The 22,074-nt window shown below is 32.0% G+C and overlaps 2 protein-coding genes and 1 long non-coding RNA gene across 4 annotated transcripts; 1 reads left to right on the top strand and 2 right to left on the bottom strand.

Annotated features, from left to right (window-relative positions):
- The first annotated feature begins 1,933 nt into the window (after positions 1–1,933).
- Positions 1,934–4,028, top strand: LOC123889432. The gene is made up of 2 exons (XR_006802542.1): positions 1,934–2,891; positions 3,817–4,028. It is a non-coding gene; the product is annotated as an uncharacterized LOC123889432 (long non-coding RNA).
- A 7,088-nt stretch (positions 4,029–11,116) lies between these two features.
- LOC123889431 (rhodanese-like domain-containing protein 4A, chloroplastic) lies at positions 11,117–14,334 on the bottom strand. 2 transcript variants are annotated; one of them, XM_045938771.1, is made up of 5 exons: positions 13,613–14,323; positions 13,009–13,111; positions 12,176–12,430; positions 11,536–11,585; positions 11,117–11,490 (listed from the first exon to the last, which is right to left on the bottom strand). In XM_045938771.1, coding segments are annotated over exons 1-5 (1,092 nt in total). In that variant the 5' UTR covers positions 14,296–14,323; the 3' UTR covers positions 11,117–11,489. The 2 variants fall into 2 exon arrangements, with proteins under 2 accessions (XP_045794727.1, XP_045794726.1); XM_045938770.1 differs by having other exon boundaries at positions 11,117–11,585; positions 13,613–14,334.
- Positions 14,335–15,158: 824 nt separating this feature from the next.
- LOC123889430 (TPR repeat-containing protein ZIP4) lies at positions 15,159–20,110 on the bottom strand. Its single transcript, XM_045938769.1, has 5 exons — positions 18,765–20,110; positions 17,225–17,414; positions 17,100–17,132; positions 16,198–16,815; positions 15,159–16,012 (listed from the first exon to the last, which is right to left on the bottom strand). Exons 1-5 carry the CDS (start codon positions 20,093–20,095, stop codon positions 15,389–15,391), a joined length of 2,796 nt encoding a protein of 931 aa, XP_045794725.1. The 5' UTR covers positions 20,096–20,110; the 3' UTR covers positions 15,159–15,388.
- Positions 20,111–22,074: the final 1,964 nt, after the last annotated feature.

Genomic DNA, 22,074 nt, shown 5'->3' with positions numbered 1-22,074 from the left:
CACCAATTAAAAAACCAACCAGGGACATGATTGTAACCAGATCCAAGCACAACATATTCAAACCGAAACGCCTATTTGCAGCTTCTAAACATCCATTACTTGAAAACCTTGAACCATCCAGTGTGAGGGAAGCTATGAAGTATGCTCATTGGAGGCAAGCCATCTCTGCCGAGCTAGATGCACTAATTGGCAATGGTACTTGGACATTAGTACCACCTACAAATGGTCAAAATGTTGTAGGTTGCAAATGGATTTTTAGAATCAAAAGGAACCCAGATGGATCAATATCTCGCTATAAAGCGCGCCTTGTTGCGAAAGGGTTTACTCAGTGCCAAGGTATTGATTTTAAGGAGACATTTGCCCCCGTAGTTCGTCCTCAAACCATCAAAGTTGTCTTAACCCTTGCCTTGAGTCATTCATGGCAAATGCACCAACTTGATGTCAATAATGCGTTCTTACAAGGATCACTCACAGAACAAGTGTTCATGGCTCAACCTCCAGGATTTAAAAATGCTCAATTTCCCAATCATGTGTGTAAATTGAACAAAGCGATCTATGGACTGCGTCAAGCTCCACGTGCATGGCACGATTCCTTGAAATCTTTCATCAACTCTTATGGTTTTTTTACAAGCAAAAGTGATCCGTCATTGTTTATATTTACATCTGGCAGTATTAAAATATATTTTCTGGTGTATGTAGATGATCTCCTCCTTACTGGAAATGATACTCAATTCATGATTACATTCATTGAAGCCTTATCACAAAGGTTCTCTCTCAAAAATATGGGTTATCCTCACTATTTTCTAGGTGTTGAATTGATTCCTGTAAAAAATGGTCTCTACCTTTCTCAACACAAATACATCAGGGACACACTTGAGAAATTTGATATGGAGGGGGCGAAACCATCACCAACACCATTATCTTCCACAGCCAATCTACAACTTCATGATGGACATGCACCAACAGATGCAACACATTTTCGGAGGATCATTGGAGCATTACAATATCTCAATCTTACTAGGCCTGATCTATCATTTGCAATCAATAAATTATCTCAATTTATGCATAAGCCAACTACACTTCACCTTCAACACTTGAAGCGTTTGCTAAGGTACCTGAAAAATACCATTAACTTTGGTATTATGCTGCAAAAATCATCCACAACAAATTTGTTGGCTTACACAGATGCAGATTGGGGAGGTAATGCAGATGATAGAACTTCTACATCAGCATACATAATCTTCTTCGGCGGTAATCCTGTATCGTGGCTGTCCAAGAAACAAAAAACAGTGGCAAGGTCCTCAACTGAAGCCGAATACAGAGCTGTAGCAACATCGACTGCTGAAATAATGTGGCTCACTAACCTTCTTGGTGAATTAGGAATTTCAACACTTGCTCCCCCAAAACTTCTCTGTGACAACATTGCTGCCACATATCTATGTTCCAATCCTGTCTTACACTCACGGATGAAACATATATCATTAGATTATCATGTCAGGGAACAGGTACAAGCCGGCAAACTTCAAGTTTCTCATGTATCTACTAAGGACCAGCTAGCAGACATCCTGACAAAACCTTTAGCTACTGCCAAGTTTGAGGATCTTAGAGACAAGATTAAAGTTACTAATGGCAACTTAATCTTGAGGGGGCGTAATAGCTCAACATGAGCTGTACTAGACGTGGCATAGATTAGCATGAGTTGTTTTATCTAATACACAACTAAAGGAGTAGTAACAAAAGATGCAATATTTACTCCATATACATAGGAATTTAATTGTTTCAATCTTATGCAGTAGCTGCTCCATATACATAGGAATTTGTTACTTCATTCCTATCACTAGGAGCCTCATCACAGTCTATATAAAGACTTGTTGTAAATTGTAAACATTCAATTCAATTAATGCAATTACCATTGATTCCTTTACTTTATACCCTCACGCCATTCCCTATCACCACACCATTCTCCCAAACTCATCCAAATCTATGGTCATTCTCACATGCAATTAGTCCTTTAGATTCACCGGCTCATTCTTAACAAGGAAAGGAACTTTAATTTCTCTTCTCTCTCATGTCTCGTCACACTCTCTCTTTGATATGAAGGGAAGTTAAGTTTCTAATAACATCAAGTTGAATTGGTAGTGCATGTGTCTTGCTGAGGTTGTAAATTGATTAATCAAGCTAGAACCTAAGCTTTAGGGTTTGAAGCTCAATTTGATGCATAAGCTGTCAGAAGGATCCAAAAAACCAGCTGAGGTGAGTTTCTTGGTTTAAGTTTGAATTTTTGGAGGATGGAATGAGATTAGAATTTGAGATTTAAGAAATTATTATGGAAAAGTGATTTAGCAACCTTAATGAACTGTTGTTGTTGTTGTATTGTGGGCTAGTGTTGTTGTTAAAACTGATTGGTATGATTAGAATGGTTATGGCTGAATTCTATGGAATTTTAGTTAAAAATTCGTATGACAGTTCAGGTACTAATAGAGTCATAGTTGTTGCTGTGTAGCCCAGACTTATGTAATTGTTGGATTTTCGGATTCTACACTTGATTCCCTTCAGTTTGGGTGTAAACTTGATATGTTTTGGATTAGAAATGGATTCGGAAAACGCGTTTAAAGTTTGGATATTGATGCTGGAAACTGCTTACGGGTTTTAGCATGGATTTTGCAGAATAAGCTAGAATGTAAGTTTAAGTTGGGTGAGTAATTTCAGAACTGAATATGTATGCTTAATTGGCTGAGTAAGAGTTTGATTTGAAGTTTAAATGCAACAATTAGAAGTTGAAAGTCAGTAGCAGTTTTATGCAGAAAATTTGTTGCGAGTTTGCATATGCGAGTGGCACCATCAAATGGTTCTAAGCGGACGAGATGGCTCGGTATTGCTTGCAATTTCAGGTGGGTTCCCTTAGAGCCTTAAACTCTAGTTAGTTTTAGCTCCATTAGTTTCCCCAAAATTTATGCATGACAACATTAGTTTAGATATAATAATAGTATCCCCAAATTATGAATTGTGCATGATCACATAAGTTTAGGATCAATTAGTGTATGAGAGGAGCTTAATCCCAAAGCTTCTCTCCATTTTAATCATGTAATATATGTTGCATTATTCATGGCTAGCGAGAAAAGGGATTTGTGGTGAGAAGTTTTGTAAAAATGGTGAAAAACATGATAACAGAGTACTGAACTGATAATCTCGCTAAGCGAAGTACTTCTCGCTAAGCAAGGATATCAGCTCAGAATTCAGCAGAATTTGAAAACAGGAACTGTATTACTCTTTTGATTCCCCAATCTTTCTAGATGGTTTTCTGTGAATAATGCAGGTATAATCCTTAATTAAAATGTTAATTACACATTAAGTTATGATAATCAGGAAATCAGGACAAGTTAGTTACCCAGGGAGGGAATTCATGGGCAGGATAACAATCGGGATAGTTAAGTTATGTTAAGGAAGTCAGTCAATCATGGTGGTTACTTATGTACCACGTTATGGGATTCGAGGAATCCAATCATGTTACGATTGTGAGCTTCATGCTGTGTCGATGCGTATAATCATCGACGACGGATATGTCAGGCCTCTGAGATCGGCTCACCTCAGAGTGTCTTAGTTATGTTAAAATGAACAAGATAATTAATCTGTGTTACACCTTTATATTATTATGTTTATGAAATCATGTTATGAAATTATGTTAGAGACTGACAATCAGGATCAAGGAACTTTTAGTTCATCAGTTGCCCCCGGTGTAAACACCAATAGTAACTGGGTAGTAGGAATCCACTGAGACGAAGTGACTGTTCTCATCCCCCACTTATTTGATTTCAGATAAGCAGATTGTTCGAGGATCGTGGCCTCGAAGCATGAAGATTCGGATACGTGGTTTATATTATGGAGCTGACATTATGTTAATATTATGTTTGTATAAGATTCAGTTTATTTATGTTCAAATGTTAGCTCAATCATGTATTCATTCATTGGATTTTTGTAATCCTATTCATGTATTTGGTCTTTATGTAATGAAAATTAATGTTTCCCGATTCAATTATGTTCACTCTTGTCGGTATTCTAGATAAATCGATATAGGGTGTTATAAAGTCCAACTTTAGAATTTGATTTATAATGATAATCGTCATATTGCCATATAATTGACTTTATAAAAATTAATATAGTACATGAATTAATGCTAATTGAAAAGGTTGTGAGAAAATGACATCTCAACAAATGCTTATAGAGAACATCCGCATCATTTTGAGGAGGAATAAAAATTATATAAGAAGTGATGATTAGTGTTTTTTCTCGTGAGATCTTGAAATTGAACCCCAAACTATAAATATTGGCTAAATTACAAAATACAATCATTAAACCTAAAACTACAAATCGTTCTATATAATAGACATAATTAAATTATTGAAATCTAGCATCGAATTTCTTGTTGCATGAAAAATTATGCTTGTAATTGTTCCATCTAAAATAACGACTATGTCCTTAGGATCATGGTTCAATATGGATTTAACGCATAAAAAATCACCTGAATCACATGAAAAAAAAAATTAGATCATGAGAAAAAAATATGAAAGAAAATACAGAAGAATAAAAGAAAGAATGAATGATGGGAGAAAGTTGGAAAAAATGTATCAGAAGAGTTGCTTATATTTATACTGAAATCTGGAATACAATATTAATTAACATTCCTTAATTTGTCATTTTGGTTCCTACCATGATATAATTAGTAACAGAGTATTAAAACAATTAAATAGAAAACGTGTAATAATTAAGGCAATTGTGAGAATGGTGGTAGTGATTGATTAATAATATAAGATCAAATTAATTAAGAAGATAAGATCGAAATCAAAATCAACCAAAATTGGATATGTAAACCTTAAGGAGTTTTAACCAAACGATACATAAGCAAATGTCGTCTTAGAAGATGCCATGTAAGATTAGAAAAAAATTGGTTGATCAAGAGAATGCCATATATGAAAGTTTCCATGAGAAAAAACTCCTAAACATATAAATAACTAGTATAACTTACCCGTGCTATCGCCCGGGTTAATGTTCTATGAAAAATATAGATCATTTTTTTTCACACATGAAAAATATGGATTATTAAAATTTTAATATTGTGATTTTTTTAATTATTTGTAAAATTAATTTTATATGTAATGTAATAGTTTATTTAAATATGATAAAAGATCCAAATTTTAGAGATTTTAAGGAGAAATGACATAATGAAGAGTGATACTCCACTCCCCGTTCCAAACTCACATGTTCATATATTTGTTCTTTTATTTTCATAAAAAAAGGTCATTATGCAAAAACTAATCTAACGGTTAATATACTTGTTCTTAATCGTCATCTCTCTCCTTTAGACATTTGTTTTCTTCAGGAGTATTTTATCTCATGTCCCGTGTGAAAAAATTTCACATTTGAGAAGCAAAATGAGCCGATTTTAATATTATTTATTTAAAAGTAATGAACAGTGGAATTGTTTGTCATAAATATTTTTTTAATTGAATTTGAAGACCATAAAAATTATTATATCCAGCTGACAATTATACCTAATTAGTATATGCAGTTGGCAATCTTCCTTTCATAAAAAAAAATTTAAAAACAATTGCTTTGGTACAAAAATATTTTTTTTTTGATGAAATTGGTACAAAAATAATTATTAGAGTAAATTTATGATTTTCGGTCAACAAAAATAATGACTATATAATTGCTTGCTATATATAGCACTTCAAAAACAATTCCTTTTGTAATAATGCAAAAAAAAAAAAATATATAAAGCATTTAATTCATTTATGGCCAAAAATATGAGAGAAAAATGCATTTGGGAACGCCATGTGTACAGAATCCTTCTATCAAACCCTCCCAAATAATAATAATAATAATAATAATAATAATAATAGATAGATAGATAATAGATAATGGAGAATGATTTGAATTTATTTTTTGGTAACAAATGATTTGAAATTTTGAATTCACATTAATTGAGAGATCGTGTATTAATGATTTTGAATTACTACTTGATTTGATTTAGTTGAAATCATTTGATTGATTTGTGGAATTGAATTTTTTTTTAATGTTTATTTATTTTACGGCGAAAGCAACCTGTATGCATGTATTAATAATAATAATAATATGTTAACATTATTTCTCTAAAAAATATATATTTGAAGTTTATATTGACGGTTGTAATTTTTTTTATTTTATTTTGTGTCTTTCAAGTGTGTTTAATAATATGAAATGAGTTTTTTTTTTCTAAAAAAAAAATGGATTGGTAAAAAAAATAAATAATAAGAATTCATAATGATTGTAAAGAGAATTGGTAATGTTGTTAAAAAAAATTAAAACGTATTCGATTGTTTCATTTTGAATGATTATTTGTAAATTAGCAATTAATTTTGATTCAGAAAAACACTAAAGAAAAAAATATTCCTTATATGAGTACCGCACATAAATTCTATTGAAGATGCTCTCTAAATTGCCATATAGAAAAGATGTTCTCAATTGTTGCCACATAGATTATGATGAATGAGAGGATGCCACATTGGATTAATAAAAATTAAAATTCATAAGAAAGTGACACGCAGATTTGTTTCTTTGAGAAAAAACTCTTAAACATATAAATAATAGATAGATTCACAAAAATAAAGATCTCCTTTTTTTAAAAAAAAGAAGTATAAAATAAAAATTGCAATAGAAAAATATACAATAATGATGAACTTAATACTATTGAAAAAATACATCATTTGATTAATTTGTTAATAGATTCATCAAGTAAATACATCATTGATATTCCAACTTGTATCCAAGACATCATTGATATTGATAAAGTGCTATAAGCAAGATTTTATAAAAAAATAAAACAACAGTTGTTAAAACAGACTCCGAGCTCTCAATTCAATCCATTTTGTGAGAATGTGATGCATTTCGTCTTGCCTCTCAATTATTTCCCTGTCACGAAAATAAATAGGATTAATAAATAAAAAGATGACCAAAAGAAAATAATCTAAAAGGTAAAACAAACAATATATTAAAAATATAAGAAATATCGAACAAAGAAGAAAAAATAAAGAAATTTAAAAAGGTGACAATATACAGAAAAAATAGTGATTATCGAGAGAGATGAATAAGAGATAATGAAGATTGAAAAATTGTGAGTTTTAGAGTTCAGACAAATGTTATATATATAGTAAAAAAAATGGACATATGAGTAATTTTGTCTTTAATATGAAATTAAATTCATTAAAGTCAAATATATTGATTCCATTTTTAATTTTAAAAATATATTAGTAAATTAGTAAATAAGACATATTCCATTATATTATAAATAAATTAAATAAATTAATGCACATGAATATAACACACATATTCCAATTTTTTTAAATAATAATAAAATATTAATTATATTATGTGACTCTATATAATTATAAAATTATGAAAATATATAATATTTTTTTTTTACCGTAATATAATATATATATATATATATATATATATATATATATATATATATATATATATATATATATATATATATATATATATATATATGTGTGTGTGTGTGTGTGTGTGTGTGTGTGTGTGTGTGTGTGACCTTAGTATTTTGATACACGACCATTTAGAAAAATTTTTGTGAGAGAATAATTTGTAGACCATAAAGATTTAATATTTTTTTAATTGAATTTGAAGACCATAAAAATTATTATATCCAGCTGACAATTATACCTAATTATTATATGCAGTTGGCAATCTTCCTTTCATAAAAAAAAATTTAAAAACAATTGCTTTGGTACAAAAATAATTTTTTTTTTGACGAAATTGGTACAAAAATAATTATTAGAGTAAATTTATGATTTTCGGTCAACAAAAATAATGACTATATAATTGCTTGCTATATATAGCACTTCAAAAACAATATTTATTTAAATGGATTGTCCAACCAAGAATCAGAAAGTAAAATGTTAACATGATTTTGATTCAGAAAAACACTAAAGATTCTAAGTAAAATTATTTCCTTTTAAAATTATTTTTAATAGGTGCATTAAATTCGATTTATAAACAATAATTGAAAAATGATTGAATTTCCAAATTAGCCAAAGATTCTAAGTAAAATGATATCATCATGTATTAGAGAAATTGTTAAGGCCTTCATAGTTAGCCACATAGGAATTGGAGAAATATTAGAATGTCACATAAGACATGGATCAAGGAAATGGTGTCACATAGAAATAAGACCATGAGAGAGAAACTCCTAAATATATAAATAATAGATAGATTTGTCTTTTTTGAAAGAATTCATAAGAAAGAACTCTTAAGCATTTGCCACATAGGAAATGTCCAACCATAAGAGTGCCATCTATTACATAGATTAAGGAGAGGTTGCCACTTAGGAGAAAGATCATGAAAGAGAAACTTATAAACATATAAATAATAGATAAAATAAATAGGTATTCGTATTAATATATGATTAAAAATATAGATCTAAGTAGAAATTATAATCGTCAAAAAAAGTAGAAATTATAAATAATTAAATAAATAAAAAAGTCATCTGTATTAATGCATACAAAGAAATATACATTCCCGTAGAAATTACAATAAAACATAAGCTCTCGTATTGATGTATGAGTTGAAAATATGAAATATACGTTACCGTAAAATATTAATATTTCTTAAATAAAAATATGAAATATATAGTTTATATTAAACATTCACCCGTTTACATGTAAAATGTTCATCCTCGTATATACAGAGACCACGTTATCATAATATTTGTGGAGTTTCAAAACTCTAAATAAATACATACTCCCGTCCCCGTGCCGAAAATGTTATCATAATATTTCAATTTAATTTTGAATAAGCTTTCGAAGAAAATCAAGAATGTTATAAAATTGGAATAAATTTAATGATATTAATGTGTGATAAGTCAAATAGACAAAAAAAAGTCAAAATATGGAAACAATTTGAATAAGAAGTAATTTTCCAAAATGTTTTTTACTAAATATAGAAAAAAATTTGTCAATTATTTATTAGATTAAACACTAAAATTTCGTGAATAATTAAAGATATTATTTTTTTTAAAAAAAAAACAGCAACAAAAATAAAATATTATTTTGTGAATTTTTTTACCAAATAAAAAATAATTAACTATATTGTTTTTATTAATAAAATCGAATTTTGAAAAACCTTTTGAAGGAAGTCAATGACATTATAAAATTGGAATGAATTTTACTTGATTCAAAATATAATAATTTCAATGCTACTAATATGGAATAAACTGATAGACAAAATAATTTTTATTATTAAAATCGAATTTTGAAAAACCTTTTGAAGGAACTCAAGTCAATGACATTATAAAATTGGAATGAATTTTATTTGATTCAAAATGGAATAATCTCAATGCTACTAATGTGGAATAAAGTGATAGACAAAATAATAAAATTATGGAAACAATTTGAATAACAAATTCTTAACAAATTCTCCCTCATGTCAATCTATAACAACACAGTAATATAGATTGACATGTTAGTCAAATTTGTATCAAAAGGCATTGTTTGTTTTATTAAAAGGAAAGGAGGAGGCGTATAACATGAGAAACCTTGTGGGTGTGTCATTGTATTAAACACCAAAAATCCGCTGACTGATATAATCAATTGAAACAAAAAATTATTTATTATTCTTGTCATGTTTTACTTATTTATTTTGCTTGCAAATTATCTGAAACTAAACTATTTCTTCATTTTTATTATAAATCTAAGTTGTTTCTAATGTGATATATGCACATCTAATAAACAATCAATTCTAGAGGTGATCGTATCCGAACCAATCCAAACCAAAAACCACAAAAACCGCATTTGGTTTGGATGACTTTTTTACTCATAACCGAACCAAACCGGGCCGCGAACACCCCTAATCAATTCTATGTAAATAGAATATTCACAAAAATAAAGATCTCCTTTTTTTTAAAAAAAAAAAGAAGTATAAAATAAAAATTGCAATAGAAAAATATACAATAATGATGAACTTAATACTATTGGAAAAATACATCATTTGATTAATTTGTTGATAGATTCATCAAGTAAATACATCATTGATATTCCAACTTGTATTCAACACATCATTGATATTGATAAAGTGCTATAAGCAAGATTTTCTAAAAAAAAACAAAACTACAGTTGTTAAAATAGACTCCGAGCTCTCAATTCAATCCATTTTGTGAGAATGTGATGCATTTCATCTTGCCTCTCAATTATTTCTCTGTCACGAAAAATAAATAGGATTAATAAATAAAAAGATGACCAAAAGAAAATAATCTAAAAGGTAAACCAAACAATATACTAAAAATATAAGAAATATTGAACAAAGAAGAAAAAATAAAGAAATTTAAAAAGGTGACAATATACAGAAAAAATAGTGATTATCGAGAGAGATGAATAAGAGATAATGAAGATTGAAAAATTGTGAGTTTTAGTGTTCAGACAAATGTTATATATATAGTAAAAAAAAATGGACAAATGAGTAATTTTGTCTTTAATATGACATTAAAGTCAAATATATTGATTCCATTTTTAATTTTAAAAATATATTAGTAAATTAGTAATTAGTAAATTAGTAAATTAGTAAATAAGACATATTCCATTATATTATAAATAAATTAAATAAATAATATTCCTTTTGAAATTATTTTTAATAGGTGCATTAAATACGATTTATAAACAATAATTGAGAAATGATTGAATTTCCAAATTAGCCAAAGATTCTAAGTAAAATGATATCATCATGTATTAGAGAAATTGCAAAGGCCTTCATAGTTAGCCACATAGGAATCGGAGAAATATTAGAATGCCATATAAGACATGGATCAATGAAATGATGCCACATAGGAATAAGACTATGAGAGAGAAACTCATAAACATATAAATAATAGATTACAGTAGCAAATAGTTGATAAGTTAACTTATGGTGAATAAGCTTACGGTTTATAGTTTATGATGCTAATTACTTATAGCTTATAGAGAATAAGCAGCTGATTTTTTATAAGCAAAGATAGTATCATAAAGAGTACATGGTGTATTCGACTTACAATTCGAGAAACACACATCAGATGCATTGAAAGCAACAATTGTTAAGTTCATGTTCCTCCAATGTGCTTCTCTTATAGATTATAAATATGTAACATGAATGTCCAATTTCCTTTATATTTATCCTGATGAAAATTCAACTCCTAAGGGCTCCAATTGTTACCTTATCTTTTTCTTCACTTTTTTTTTTACCAATCTCCCAAGTATTAACAATTACACAACTAGTACTTCACTTCTCATTGTTGCTAAGATTCTGTAGCAATTAATTAATCACTCTTAAAAATCCGGAACCGGATTATTGTTTGTAAAGATGCTTTACACTATTTCTAAAACTCAACAAGAAGTAGAGAACGAATAATTGTAAAATTCCGAATTAAAACAGTTGCAGAATCATATTGTCTTTGCAGAAAATCATTTCTTCCCTGAAGATGCCAGTTGAGTATGGTATTGCTAACATCATTATTGTGGCTTTGATGGAGTTGGAGATGACGGCGGCTTCAAATCTGGGTACTGCAAAGAAAGAAAAATTGGATCAGAATATAAAGAAAACAAAAGATAAAAATAAATAGCAAGCAACTCATTACTTTCTTTTCATATCCGACAAGGTTTTCTGTAATTGAAATCATAATATCTGAATAACAATGTTCTTTCTAACCATCATTCCATGCTCACAAATGAATAACAGTGGTTATCGCTTTACATTGAACTGTTCTATTTGACTTTGAATTGTTCCATTGTGAAATTATTGTGCCTATAACAATGAGTGATATATCAATGTTCTTTCTAACTTCATTTTAAATAAGTAACTCCAGTACAGTCAGAGGGCCAGCGCCGTGCTTGGGATCCCAAAGAGCAAGCAAAGGCGCACCTAGAGAATTACCTCCTAAGATCTTTATAATTCCTGAAAGGATGCTATTCAGTTAACTTTTAGAAGCCACGAGCAACTTCAGCAATATGATTTTTCTAGGTTATTAAAAGTCAACATTAACTAATTGGTGTTTTCTGCTTACACCATTGAACATGTACTGCTAGACATATGAAGGGCCACAATGAAAAGGAGGCGAAAGCAAAAGACAAAGAGAGGTTTGAGAATAACATACATTGGGATAGGGAGAAGAGGAAACCACCGAACTGATTTTCACTTCCGGATTCGACTCTACAGACCTTTTCATATGACAATTTTCTGTCTCTTGGTTTCCAGCTGCAGGGATATCAGAGGATGATGCACTCTCGTTATTACTATCATCATTTTGCTGAATGGCCCCATTACCGTTTGTACTGAGCTGTTGTGGCGCTTTACTCTTTTTCCTTCGGATTATATGCACAGAAGGAGGCAAAAGGGTATCCTGTATAGCCTGCAACAACGACCTAACATATCAACTCTATTCTACTTCAACAAATTTTCGCAACCAGATACGCACATTCCTAAGTTGGCATCAATTTGATGTGTGGTGTGGGAAATGAATTTCCAACATCTGATAACTGAATCCTCAGTTTAAGAAATATAGTTTAATTTTAAGTAATGCTAACTTATATTCAATTTATACGGTTTGCCAAGGTTAAAAAATAGTTTAATTTTAATACATAGTCAGTGTAAAATTTTGTACACTGTCAAACAATCACAACTATTGTATAAATAATGTTTAATATATTATAAATAAATTCAAATGTCTTGTCCCCGGTTGGTGGGGTCATTGCAATATGCAGAGGCTGGTGAAATTTTTGCCACTAGACTACTTGACCAAAAAAAATAAAAATAAAGAAGTCAAATGTCTTTGATGATTTGACGATAACAATTGATTGATAGTGTAAAAAATATTTACATTGACAATACATACCAATTAAATCCTAAGAAATATACGAATAGAATACAGAAGGATGTTCAATGCATTCTGGTAAAAAACACAAGCATAAGAGAAGACAAAGGCCATACCATCCATCCTTGCTGGCCTCTAACTCCACCTTTGATTGCATAAGCTTCTTTGAAACCATTCTTGAATAATAATTCAGCAACTTTCATGGAATTACCGTCAAAACTACCTTACAATCAAAAGAGTAACAAGTGAGAAATTTTTGTCACTTGTACAGTATATGGTTAAAGAAAACGAAAACATTTGTCAACAATGTAACTCCTATAATCTTAGTCAGAGTCATATTATAACAAGATTATGAGTCTGTTTCGACTGACTTATTTGAGCTTATCTACTGACATAAGCACTCGCGAAACTGTTTCGAACAACTTATGGAAAGAGTTTATGACAAGTTCAAAAGCTGTTTTCAGCTTATTTTCATACGCTCTCCAAGATAGCTCGTGAAAACAGCTTACAACCTATAAGAATACAGTTAACTCAAGTGTATCTTATGTTATAGAAATAATTTATCCTATAGGCTGCAAACTAAGTTGTTTATCCAAACAGCACCTTATTTCTCAATCAATTCCATTCCATTTTTCCACTCAAATTACACATGACTTATAATTCAATTTCATCAAGATATACATTTCTATAAATTCCTACAAAACAAGTTTCATTCTTTACCTGTCCAAAACACAGACAACAGTATTTGAAGCATCCTTAAATCTCTCCAAAACTTTCTTAACAAACCCATCTTCATTTCCCTCAACAAACTCAACCTGCACAACTTCCTTCTTCAACATCTTCAAATTAGGAGACCCAAGAAACTTCACATTCTTCCTATCCCTTATATCCAACAGCTGAGAATCAGCATCATCACGAAGTTTCCTGAAAGCATCAATGGCTGAAACAAACTTATATTTCCTGAAATACTCTTCTGCTAAAGGAATACCAACAAGGTAAATGAAGCTACAAGCAGCAACAAAAAATGGGTATCTGTTGAAAAAATCATCAATGGAAACAAGAATTGTTTCTAAGTTGATTCTTCCTGCATCTGATTCAGCTAAAATTGGTGCTGAAGTGGATTCAACAGCAAGGGATTGAAATGGAGTGAAGAAATCAATTATAGCAAGTGAAAAACATGATTTTTTGAAGTGGTTTTGAAGTGGGATAGGAGAATGAGAAATTGGGGTTATTTTGGTGGTGGATGAAGAAGATGGGATTGAAGAGTGGTGTGGATTGTGGTTTGAGAGAAGAGAGAAAGGTTTGGTGGTGAAGAGTTTTTGGGTTTTGGGGTGGGTTTTGGTGAAGAGTGGATAAGAGAGGAGAAGAGAAAGGGAATCCATGAAGGAGTGGCAAATGTACATGCCAAGGTCCTATGAAGAAGGATAAAGAGATTAAACATTATTATATGCATCATATATTCTTCATAGGTATCAAATTTTTTAATTTTTATACCATTTTTTTACTGCGTATATTTTTGAGAAAATTATTTGATGGAAAAAAATATAAAATGCATACTTCAATCATATTTTGCTATATCAAGTTGTAATTTGTTCACTAAAATAAAATATATCTATTATTTTTTTTCTAATGTAGTAATTCCAATAGATGATGGTGTAAGGCATCTAACAATCTTAGGTCATCTTAGGTTATTTGAGTCCGCAGTAAAATTCTAGAAAATTGAATTTGAGTTCTTTTCAGAGAAGAGTCATGTTGTCAATTCTTCCAATACTCATTGTCATATTATTTTATTGGCTATTTAATTTTTCTTTTTATAATAATCTTGTTTCCTAAAACATGTAATAGTCTCATAAGTCCTAGCTCAACCGACAAAAAATACAAAAATTGTTAGGTCGGACGTCGTGACCCGGGTTTGAACCCGAGATCTCACAATTATGTGTATTTAATTTCGGTGGATTACCACTTCATCAAAAAAAATAAAACATGTAAAAATATCTAACTGATGATATATGATTGGACAGCTGTGTCAAACTATTTTACACTTTGAATATATAGTAATTAAATTCTTTGCATAATTGGGGTCTCTTTCTACCTCAGATAGTGTGGGTATCTCTCTCTCTATGGGAATTTGAATTCTCTTCATAGTATATCACATTGTAGAAAACCAATCTCTTCCTCTATATTAGTCAAAAAAAAAAAAAACTCTTCCTCTATATTCAATCTCATTAGTAAGTATAGTAATAATTAATTAATCATCATTGATATAATTTGTAAGACATGTAAAAATATGTGGGTAGAAATGAGAAGTACAGTGGCTATCTGACAATAGTATGTTCCTTTCGTAAGACCAACCAAAAAAACACTCTTATGAGTCTTACAGAACATTTCCAATGAAAGATCCAGATATTTTCTACATTTACATGAACTAAGCTTATGTCCTGTACAAGATGTAAGGATTCTATACAACTAAAAATCGGATTTTGAAACTCATGCACATCAGTGTTTTTTTTCCAAATTGTTAAGTACATCTTCCATGCATGCTTTGTAAACTTCCATGCCTGGAACGTGTTTTGCAATGTCGAAGCCAACATTCATCCATTTCTTCCCCATTTCAATCTGACCCAACCTAACTGGTACTGCTGCTCGGTTCCATGCAGTCATAGCAAGCCACTTTCCTTCTTCGATTGGATATTCACCTTCCTTCAAACCAACCATTATCCTATAGGCTTGCTTGTACATGCTATATACAAGATCATCATCTTTATCACCCTTGTGAATGCTAGCAATGGCTATAAGCTTGCGAACAACAAGAGCAACATTTTGATAATCAGGAACTGGCGATGAAAGGAAAGATGAGAGACATTCATTTAGAGCAAAGGTGGCTACTTCGTGATTAGATTGTGGTCCCTGTGAGGCATGTAGACCTATCTGAAGAAGGTACTGAGGCTTACAAGCCTTTGAACTGGCAAAACTTTTCACTGTGAAAAGTTGTGATCCTAAGTCATTTAGCCTTCCTTGGACATCATAAGCACAGAAAGTGTATATGAAGAAAAGCTCAGGTGCAATTGTATTGATTTGGCCATCGTTAACAGAGTTCCCAGATGAAATTGACTTTAGCATCTGCATCCACATAAGATGGGAGCAAGATACTATTCAACAAAATTCACATTAAAATACTATAAATTAACAACAAATTACTTTTTATGGTAAAATAAAACTAATTTTATCCATCAAGTCAGGTTAACCCATTTCAAAAAGACTAATGCATCAGGTACCATGTAATGAAGAAAAGAACATTTCCATACCTGTCCCGCTCTATCTAGTAAAGTTACAGCTTGTTTGACTTCAGTTTCTGGCATAGCAGTCTTCCTCTGAAATTCTGAAGCTATCATTGATGACACAGAAAGCACTAATGATTTACAAACCATGACATTGTTCTCATCATTAGACCCTTTAACTAGATCATAAAAATTTGATGCAAGTCTTAAGAACTCAGCAGACAATTCATAGTTCTTATCTTGTCCTGTTTTTGTACCGAAATTCCATGAAGTCACAGCAAACCAATTTCGCTCACGTCTTCCAACCTCCTCTTTTCCAAAGAAGCAGTCAGGACCAAGCTCAGATGCTCGTGTATGGGCGTGTTTTAAGGTTTTAAGAACTTTCTGTTCATTACCCGATTCTTGTGATAGGACAGTGACCAAGGTGCGCATAACTGTAACTTCTGCTGTTGGCATGGACTTTCCTGAAGCATATAAATTTAGCATAGTTGATAGAGAGGCAACAGCAACAGGCCGAGCACTACAGGCAACAGCTTCATGGGCTGAAAGTGAGAGAAAATCTGGTTGAAAGTCAAGGCAGGTAGTCATCGCTTCAATTTGAGCAATAGCACCTTGGTTGTCATTCTTTTGGAGATAAATTTTGTACTGAATTAAAACAAATGAATATAAATTCTCATGTCATTCAAATTATCAACATGGCCGTAATGAGAAGCAAATGGGCTTAGTTATAAATCATAAACAACTTAAAACAGTGAATAGGAAATCAATGTAAAGTGTCTTTGTAAGATATAACTTTAATCTATCTATAAGCAATGTGGACTTGTCTGCTGTTTTAGGCCAAATATGTGTGTTTATAGTTATACATGTGTGTGACATAGATACCGCAGAAGTTAGAACCAATACACAAAGAGAGATAGAGAAGACAGTACCTTAAGAAAAGCACAGACAACGTTGGGCTCAAGCTGCAAAGATGGAAAAACAAAGATAATACTTCTTATTCTTATTTGAGTAAAAGTTATTGCAACAAATTCAAATTTCTAGTTTTCAACAATACCTTCTCAGCCTCATCGATGTATTCTTTGGCGCGATCCAGCTGTAACAGACCAAGGTGGCAGAGACACAAAACTCTAAAGCCCTTGGCTCTAAGTATTCTATTCTCTGTGTCATGTGGAATATATAGCATGGATTTTTCAAAGAGTTCTGCACTGGTCCCATAATCTTTTGACTGGAAATTGTCAGCACCACTGAAAATTGGGTAAAAATATTGAGATTGGTGATTTGACTTATTTCACTTGGAAGGAAATGCAAATATTCAAAGGTATAATCATATGAAATGCAAATATTCATCAAGTAAATTGTAAACTCTTTCAACATATTTCTGCTTCAGTGCTCTAGTGGATGTCATTTCTAGATGTGATTAAAAAAGAGATATACCGACAGCAGCTGATAAAGACAAGAGCAACACAAAACTTAGTCTCCTAGGCAGCTTTAGTTGTACAGAATCTATACAAAAGCCACAAAAGGATCGACCTAGGTGACTTAAAATGTACAAAGAGAATGAATGTGATAGAAATCAGCTGATATATAAGAAAGAAATAGGGAAAATCCCCTTTAATTACATAATGATATCGCAGAACTTCGAGGGTCTGCACCTCCCTAATGCCAAAATGGCCCCTTTCCAGTCAAATTCCAAGATACCCTCTTTCTTAATCACCCCTTCAAATTCCAAGATACCCTCTTTCTATATGGTAATTATTTTCTATAAAAACTACCTATTCTGATCTAATTGCAGTTCCATATGACAGTTATTTTCTATAGAAACTGTCAACTAATAATAAAAACTGTCTAATAATAATAACTAACAAGGCCCATTATTATGTTATCCTAATTAAGTCCCATATCTAACAAAATGTAGATGGCAGTTACTGCTTTATTAGATAAACACTACAGCTGCAGTAATATTGTAGTAGTAATGTATTTCACGCTAAAACTGGATAGACATACTTATGGAAAAACTCTCACCTGATTCTACAATTTTTGCTGTATTTTGAAGGTTAACTTTTTGCAGTTGGGCTAGGATTCGCTGAGAAAGTTGCAAAGAGTAATTTATTATTTAATTACTAGTTAGTTACTACTAGAATATGATTTGAAATTTTGAATTGTATCTTTCTTTTTTACTTGACATTAGTTGTGGACTGATAATTGTTTAATCAAACAGAAAAGGCAATGGAGAGACTCTTCTCGTCAAATTGTATTCAACACAAATATTCTTACATCACATCTAATAAACAAAGAAATGAACAGCGATTTGCTTATATAGAATATCCTCTTAGAGCAGTTCAACTTCAACCAAGAAAGCTTTTCCATATAACTTGGCAATTTCATAACTTCAAAAAAAATTGCACATTCAATCACACACAAAACATTAATTAAGATAACAAATCCAGAGTTATATTTTCTAAGTTAAACTGTTTATGACACACCCCACAGTGTCATCATGCAAAGGGCACAAACCACATTCAAATTTATACAGCTATGCAGCTAGCAGAAGAAACAGATTAGGAATAAACCAAAGAGTAATACTATTATCATACCAATTCCACAGAACAGCATGCATTGCAGTTCTATCCTTAGCAGATTCCTTTTCTACAAAAAGAGCCACCACCCTTTCATCTGACACAAGCTCAGCAACCACTTTAGCCCTCACTTTACCCCCTTCTCCTCCGCCACCGAGCACCCTACTCGCCACCCTTACCGCAGCACCAGCACTAACATGACACCTCCCTAATAGCCCTAAAAACACTCCTTTTGCTGTCTCCGCACCCGCGGTCCCAGCCGCGCTAAAATAGGCATCCACGGCAGACACCCAAACACCTTCCGGAATCCCTCTATCAATCACCATTCCCCTCAATTCCTTCTCCGCTTCGCCGTGCCTCCCTAACCCTAACCAAGCCTTCATCGCCAAAACCGAGAGACTTGGATGATCATCACCACCTTCAGCAGAATCTCTCAAAACCTTCACACACTTAATCACACTCTCAAATTCCTCCTTCTGCAAATGAATCGCGGCAATGAACCTCAAAACCTTCCACCTCAACCCTCTAATTTCCACTTTCTCTTCCCGTGTTCTCGCTGCACCGAATCCCTTCTCACAATTCTCCAACGCCTCATTCATCAACTTCAGTGCCTCACTCAAATCGCGATTCGCTGCGTCGCCATTGTTTTTCGACAGCGAGCATTTCCCGAACGCCATGAATTGCTTCGCGAGCTCCATGTAATCCTCGCATGAACCAGAGAGCATGCTCTTGCTTCGGTTCAGCAGCGTAACCGCGAGATTAGGGTCCCGAACCTCCCAAGCAGTTCTGGACCGAGCAAGGTTCAGATCCAGCAACAGTTTTCGCTCTCCGGCATCGGTTATCGACGCTATGTCAAGTTTTGAGACCAGATCGGTGGCTCGCTCGAAGCATTTAGCGGCGAGATCGAATTTCCGGAGGTTGTGCCATAACATACCAGTCTTATAATAGAACGACGCCGACTTAATCGCCGGAGAAGGAATTCCGGTAACATCAATGGCAATGGAGAGAAGGTCGGCTGTCAGGTGTCGGAGTTCCGCCTGATTTTCGGCGGCCACGGTGGATGAAGAAGAGCGGATAGTGGCGGTGTTAGAGATATCGACACATACGTTCCAGAGACGATAGCTGAGTTTCCAAATCTGGAATTTCAGTGAGTTGGAAAACGGAGCGAGTTGACTCAATTGCGTCAAGCATTGACGGAGATTAGCGGTGAGTGCCTCCGGTGGAGGTTTGTTGATGGAGTGGGTTTCGATTTGCTTGACAATTGACTCGATTTGCGAGAGAAGGTGGTGATCGTCTCTGTCTCCGTGGAGAGCAAGGATCTCCGGTGAGGAAATCTCTGCAATTCTCATAATTCTGGCGGGAACTTTGAATATTTGCTTTTTCTTTTTCAACTTTTGGTCGTTCTCTTTCTTTTATGGCTTTTTTTATATTTCTCATCTTTTTGGTCTCATTAGCAATAAGATATACTAGTACCCGGACCCGTGCCAAACACAGGTAAAAAATATATTTACAAAAGAGTTAAGAGAAATTTTTCATCTCTATAAATATTTTAAATTTTATTTTTAGTCCCTGTATTATTTTTAGCATATTTTAGTCCTTTAAATATTTTTTGTCACAATATTTGATTCTTGTTTTTAAGTCAACTCATATGCACTCTTTATATTTCTAAAAGGGTCCGTTTGGTTTACAGGATAAGTGACAGGATAGGATAACTGTATCATATCCTGTTTCAGTCCAGTGTTTGGTGACACAACATGATATGATAAGTTAATCCTGTAGCTTATCCTATCATGTCTCTCTAGTTAAAATTTTTATCCTGAATTTGAGCTGGATTACCAGCAGGATAGGATAAAATATTTTTTTTACTGATTTATTCTATAAAATATATTTTAAAATAAAAAAATGAAAATTAATAAAATATAAATAATAAAATAATTTGATAGTAAATTAATAATAAAATAATTAATTTTTAAATATACATGTGATTTTCTCACAAGGGTAATTTTGTAATTTACATAATCTAAAAATATCAAAATTATACTAAAATTACAATATTTTAAAGTAAACTAATTATTAAAAAATCATAAAATATGGATATTAATTTAAATTTTATAAGAAATTAAATATAATTATTTTGCAATGGTATTTTTATTATTTACGTATGAGATATATCATATATTTATTTAGCTTATCTAACATGTATATATCATTGGGTTATTTATTTGATCACGATTCATATAAAAAATTAAACTTTATTATTTCTCATGTTTTTTATTTAAAACTATATAAATTTATTTGATTACTTATTTATATTTTTCATTTAAAAAATTCAAAGTATTACAAAATAATTTTAAAAAAATAACAATTGATTTACAAGGGTAATTTTGTCATTTAAATATTTTATATATCTTATCAAATTATTATGAGCAAGTATGTATTAAAAACATGATATAATAGTTATCATGTTTGTTATCCTGTGTGCACCAAACACAAGATAGGATAACTGTTATCCCGCTGATATCATATCCTATCCTTATCTTGTTTTATATCCTATCCTATCACTATCCTATCCTGCGCACCAAACGGACCCAAAGAGTTTTGGCTTAAATGCAATTTTGGCCCCCCAAGTGTCACAATTGCTTGATTTTGGCCCCCCACGTTTCAATTGCTTGATTTTAACCCCTAAGTTTCACAATTGCTTGATTTTGGCCCCCCATGTTTCAATTGCTTAATTTTAACCCCCTAAGTTTCACAATTGCTTGATTTTAGCCCTTCTGTAACGACCCAAATTTACTATTCACTATTTAAGTGTTTAATTATTTGGTGACGTGGTTTTTAAGTAAGATAGTAACTTTAAGTTATTTATCGAGAGTTTTAGTTAACGCGCGAGTTAGTGAGAGTTAACGCGAGTTGGGCCAAGTTAGTGGACTTGAGGCCCAATGGGCCTTGGACTTATGGAAGGGGGCGCTATTTAAGCCCATTAGAGAGAGAAAGTCTCATTTTTTTCTTTGTTCTTGAGAAAGATAGAGAGAAGGAAGAGAAGAGGAGAGCTAGGGCAAGCTTGAGCAAGAGAGATCAAGAGCAATCGTTGAGCTTTCGTCGGATCTAAGGTAAGAGAGTAGATTTCATATTCGTGGGTGATACGAGGAAGGGGAGAATGTCGATTTCTCCTCACCCGAACTTCCTCCACCCCATTTTCGTTTTAGTTTTGGATGGATTTTCTTAAAGGAAATCGATTATTATGTTCATAACATGTTTGATATACTCTTGGTATGATGTATGAACGAATTTAACAAGTAAAAACATAAATTGTAGATGTTTGATCTAA

Source organism: Trifolium pratense, linkage group LG6, assembly GCF_020283565.1.
Source record: "Trifolium pratense cultivar HEN17-A07 linkage group LG6, ARS_RC_1.1, whole genome shotgun sequence".
Lineage (NCBI taxonomy): Eukaryota > Viridiplantae > Streptophyta > Magnoliopsida > Fabales > Fabaceae > Trifolium > Trifolium pratense.
Note: the sequence above shows the minus strand (reverse complement) of the source record. Positions and strands in the feature narration are given on the sequence as shown.

Excerpts from the sequence above, each read along its gene's own strand:
- LOC123889431 (XM_045938770.1), bottom strand. The coding sequence starts at position 14,295 with ATGTACATTTGCCACTCCTTCATGGATTCCCTTTCTCTTCTCCTCTCT. Across the intron at positions 12,431-13,008 it reads GAGGCCAGCAAGGATGGATG|GCTATACAGGATACCCTTTT; the intron begins GTATGGCCTTTG and ends TCGTTGTTGCAG. Across the intron at positions 11,586-12,175 it reads CCTCTTCTCCCTATCCCAAT|TACCCAGATTTGAAGCCGCC; the intron begins GTATGTTATTCT and ends CTTTCTTTGCAG.
- LOC123889430 (XM_045938769.1), bottom strand. The coding sequence starts at position 20,095 with ATGAGAATTGCAGAGATTTCCTCACCGGAGATCCTTGCTCTCCACGGA. Across the intron at positions 17,133-17,224 it reads ACATCGATGAGGCTGAGAAG|CTTGAGCCCAACGTTGTCTG; the intron begins GTATTGTTGAAA and ends CCATCTTTGCAG. Across the intron at positions 16,816-17,099 it reads TTGTCTGTGCTTTTCTTAAG|TACAAAATTTATCTCCAAAA; the intron begins GTACTGTCTTCT and ends GTTTTAATTCAG.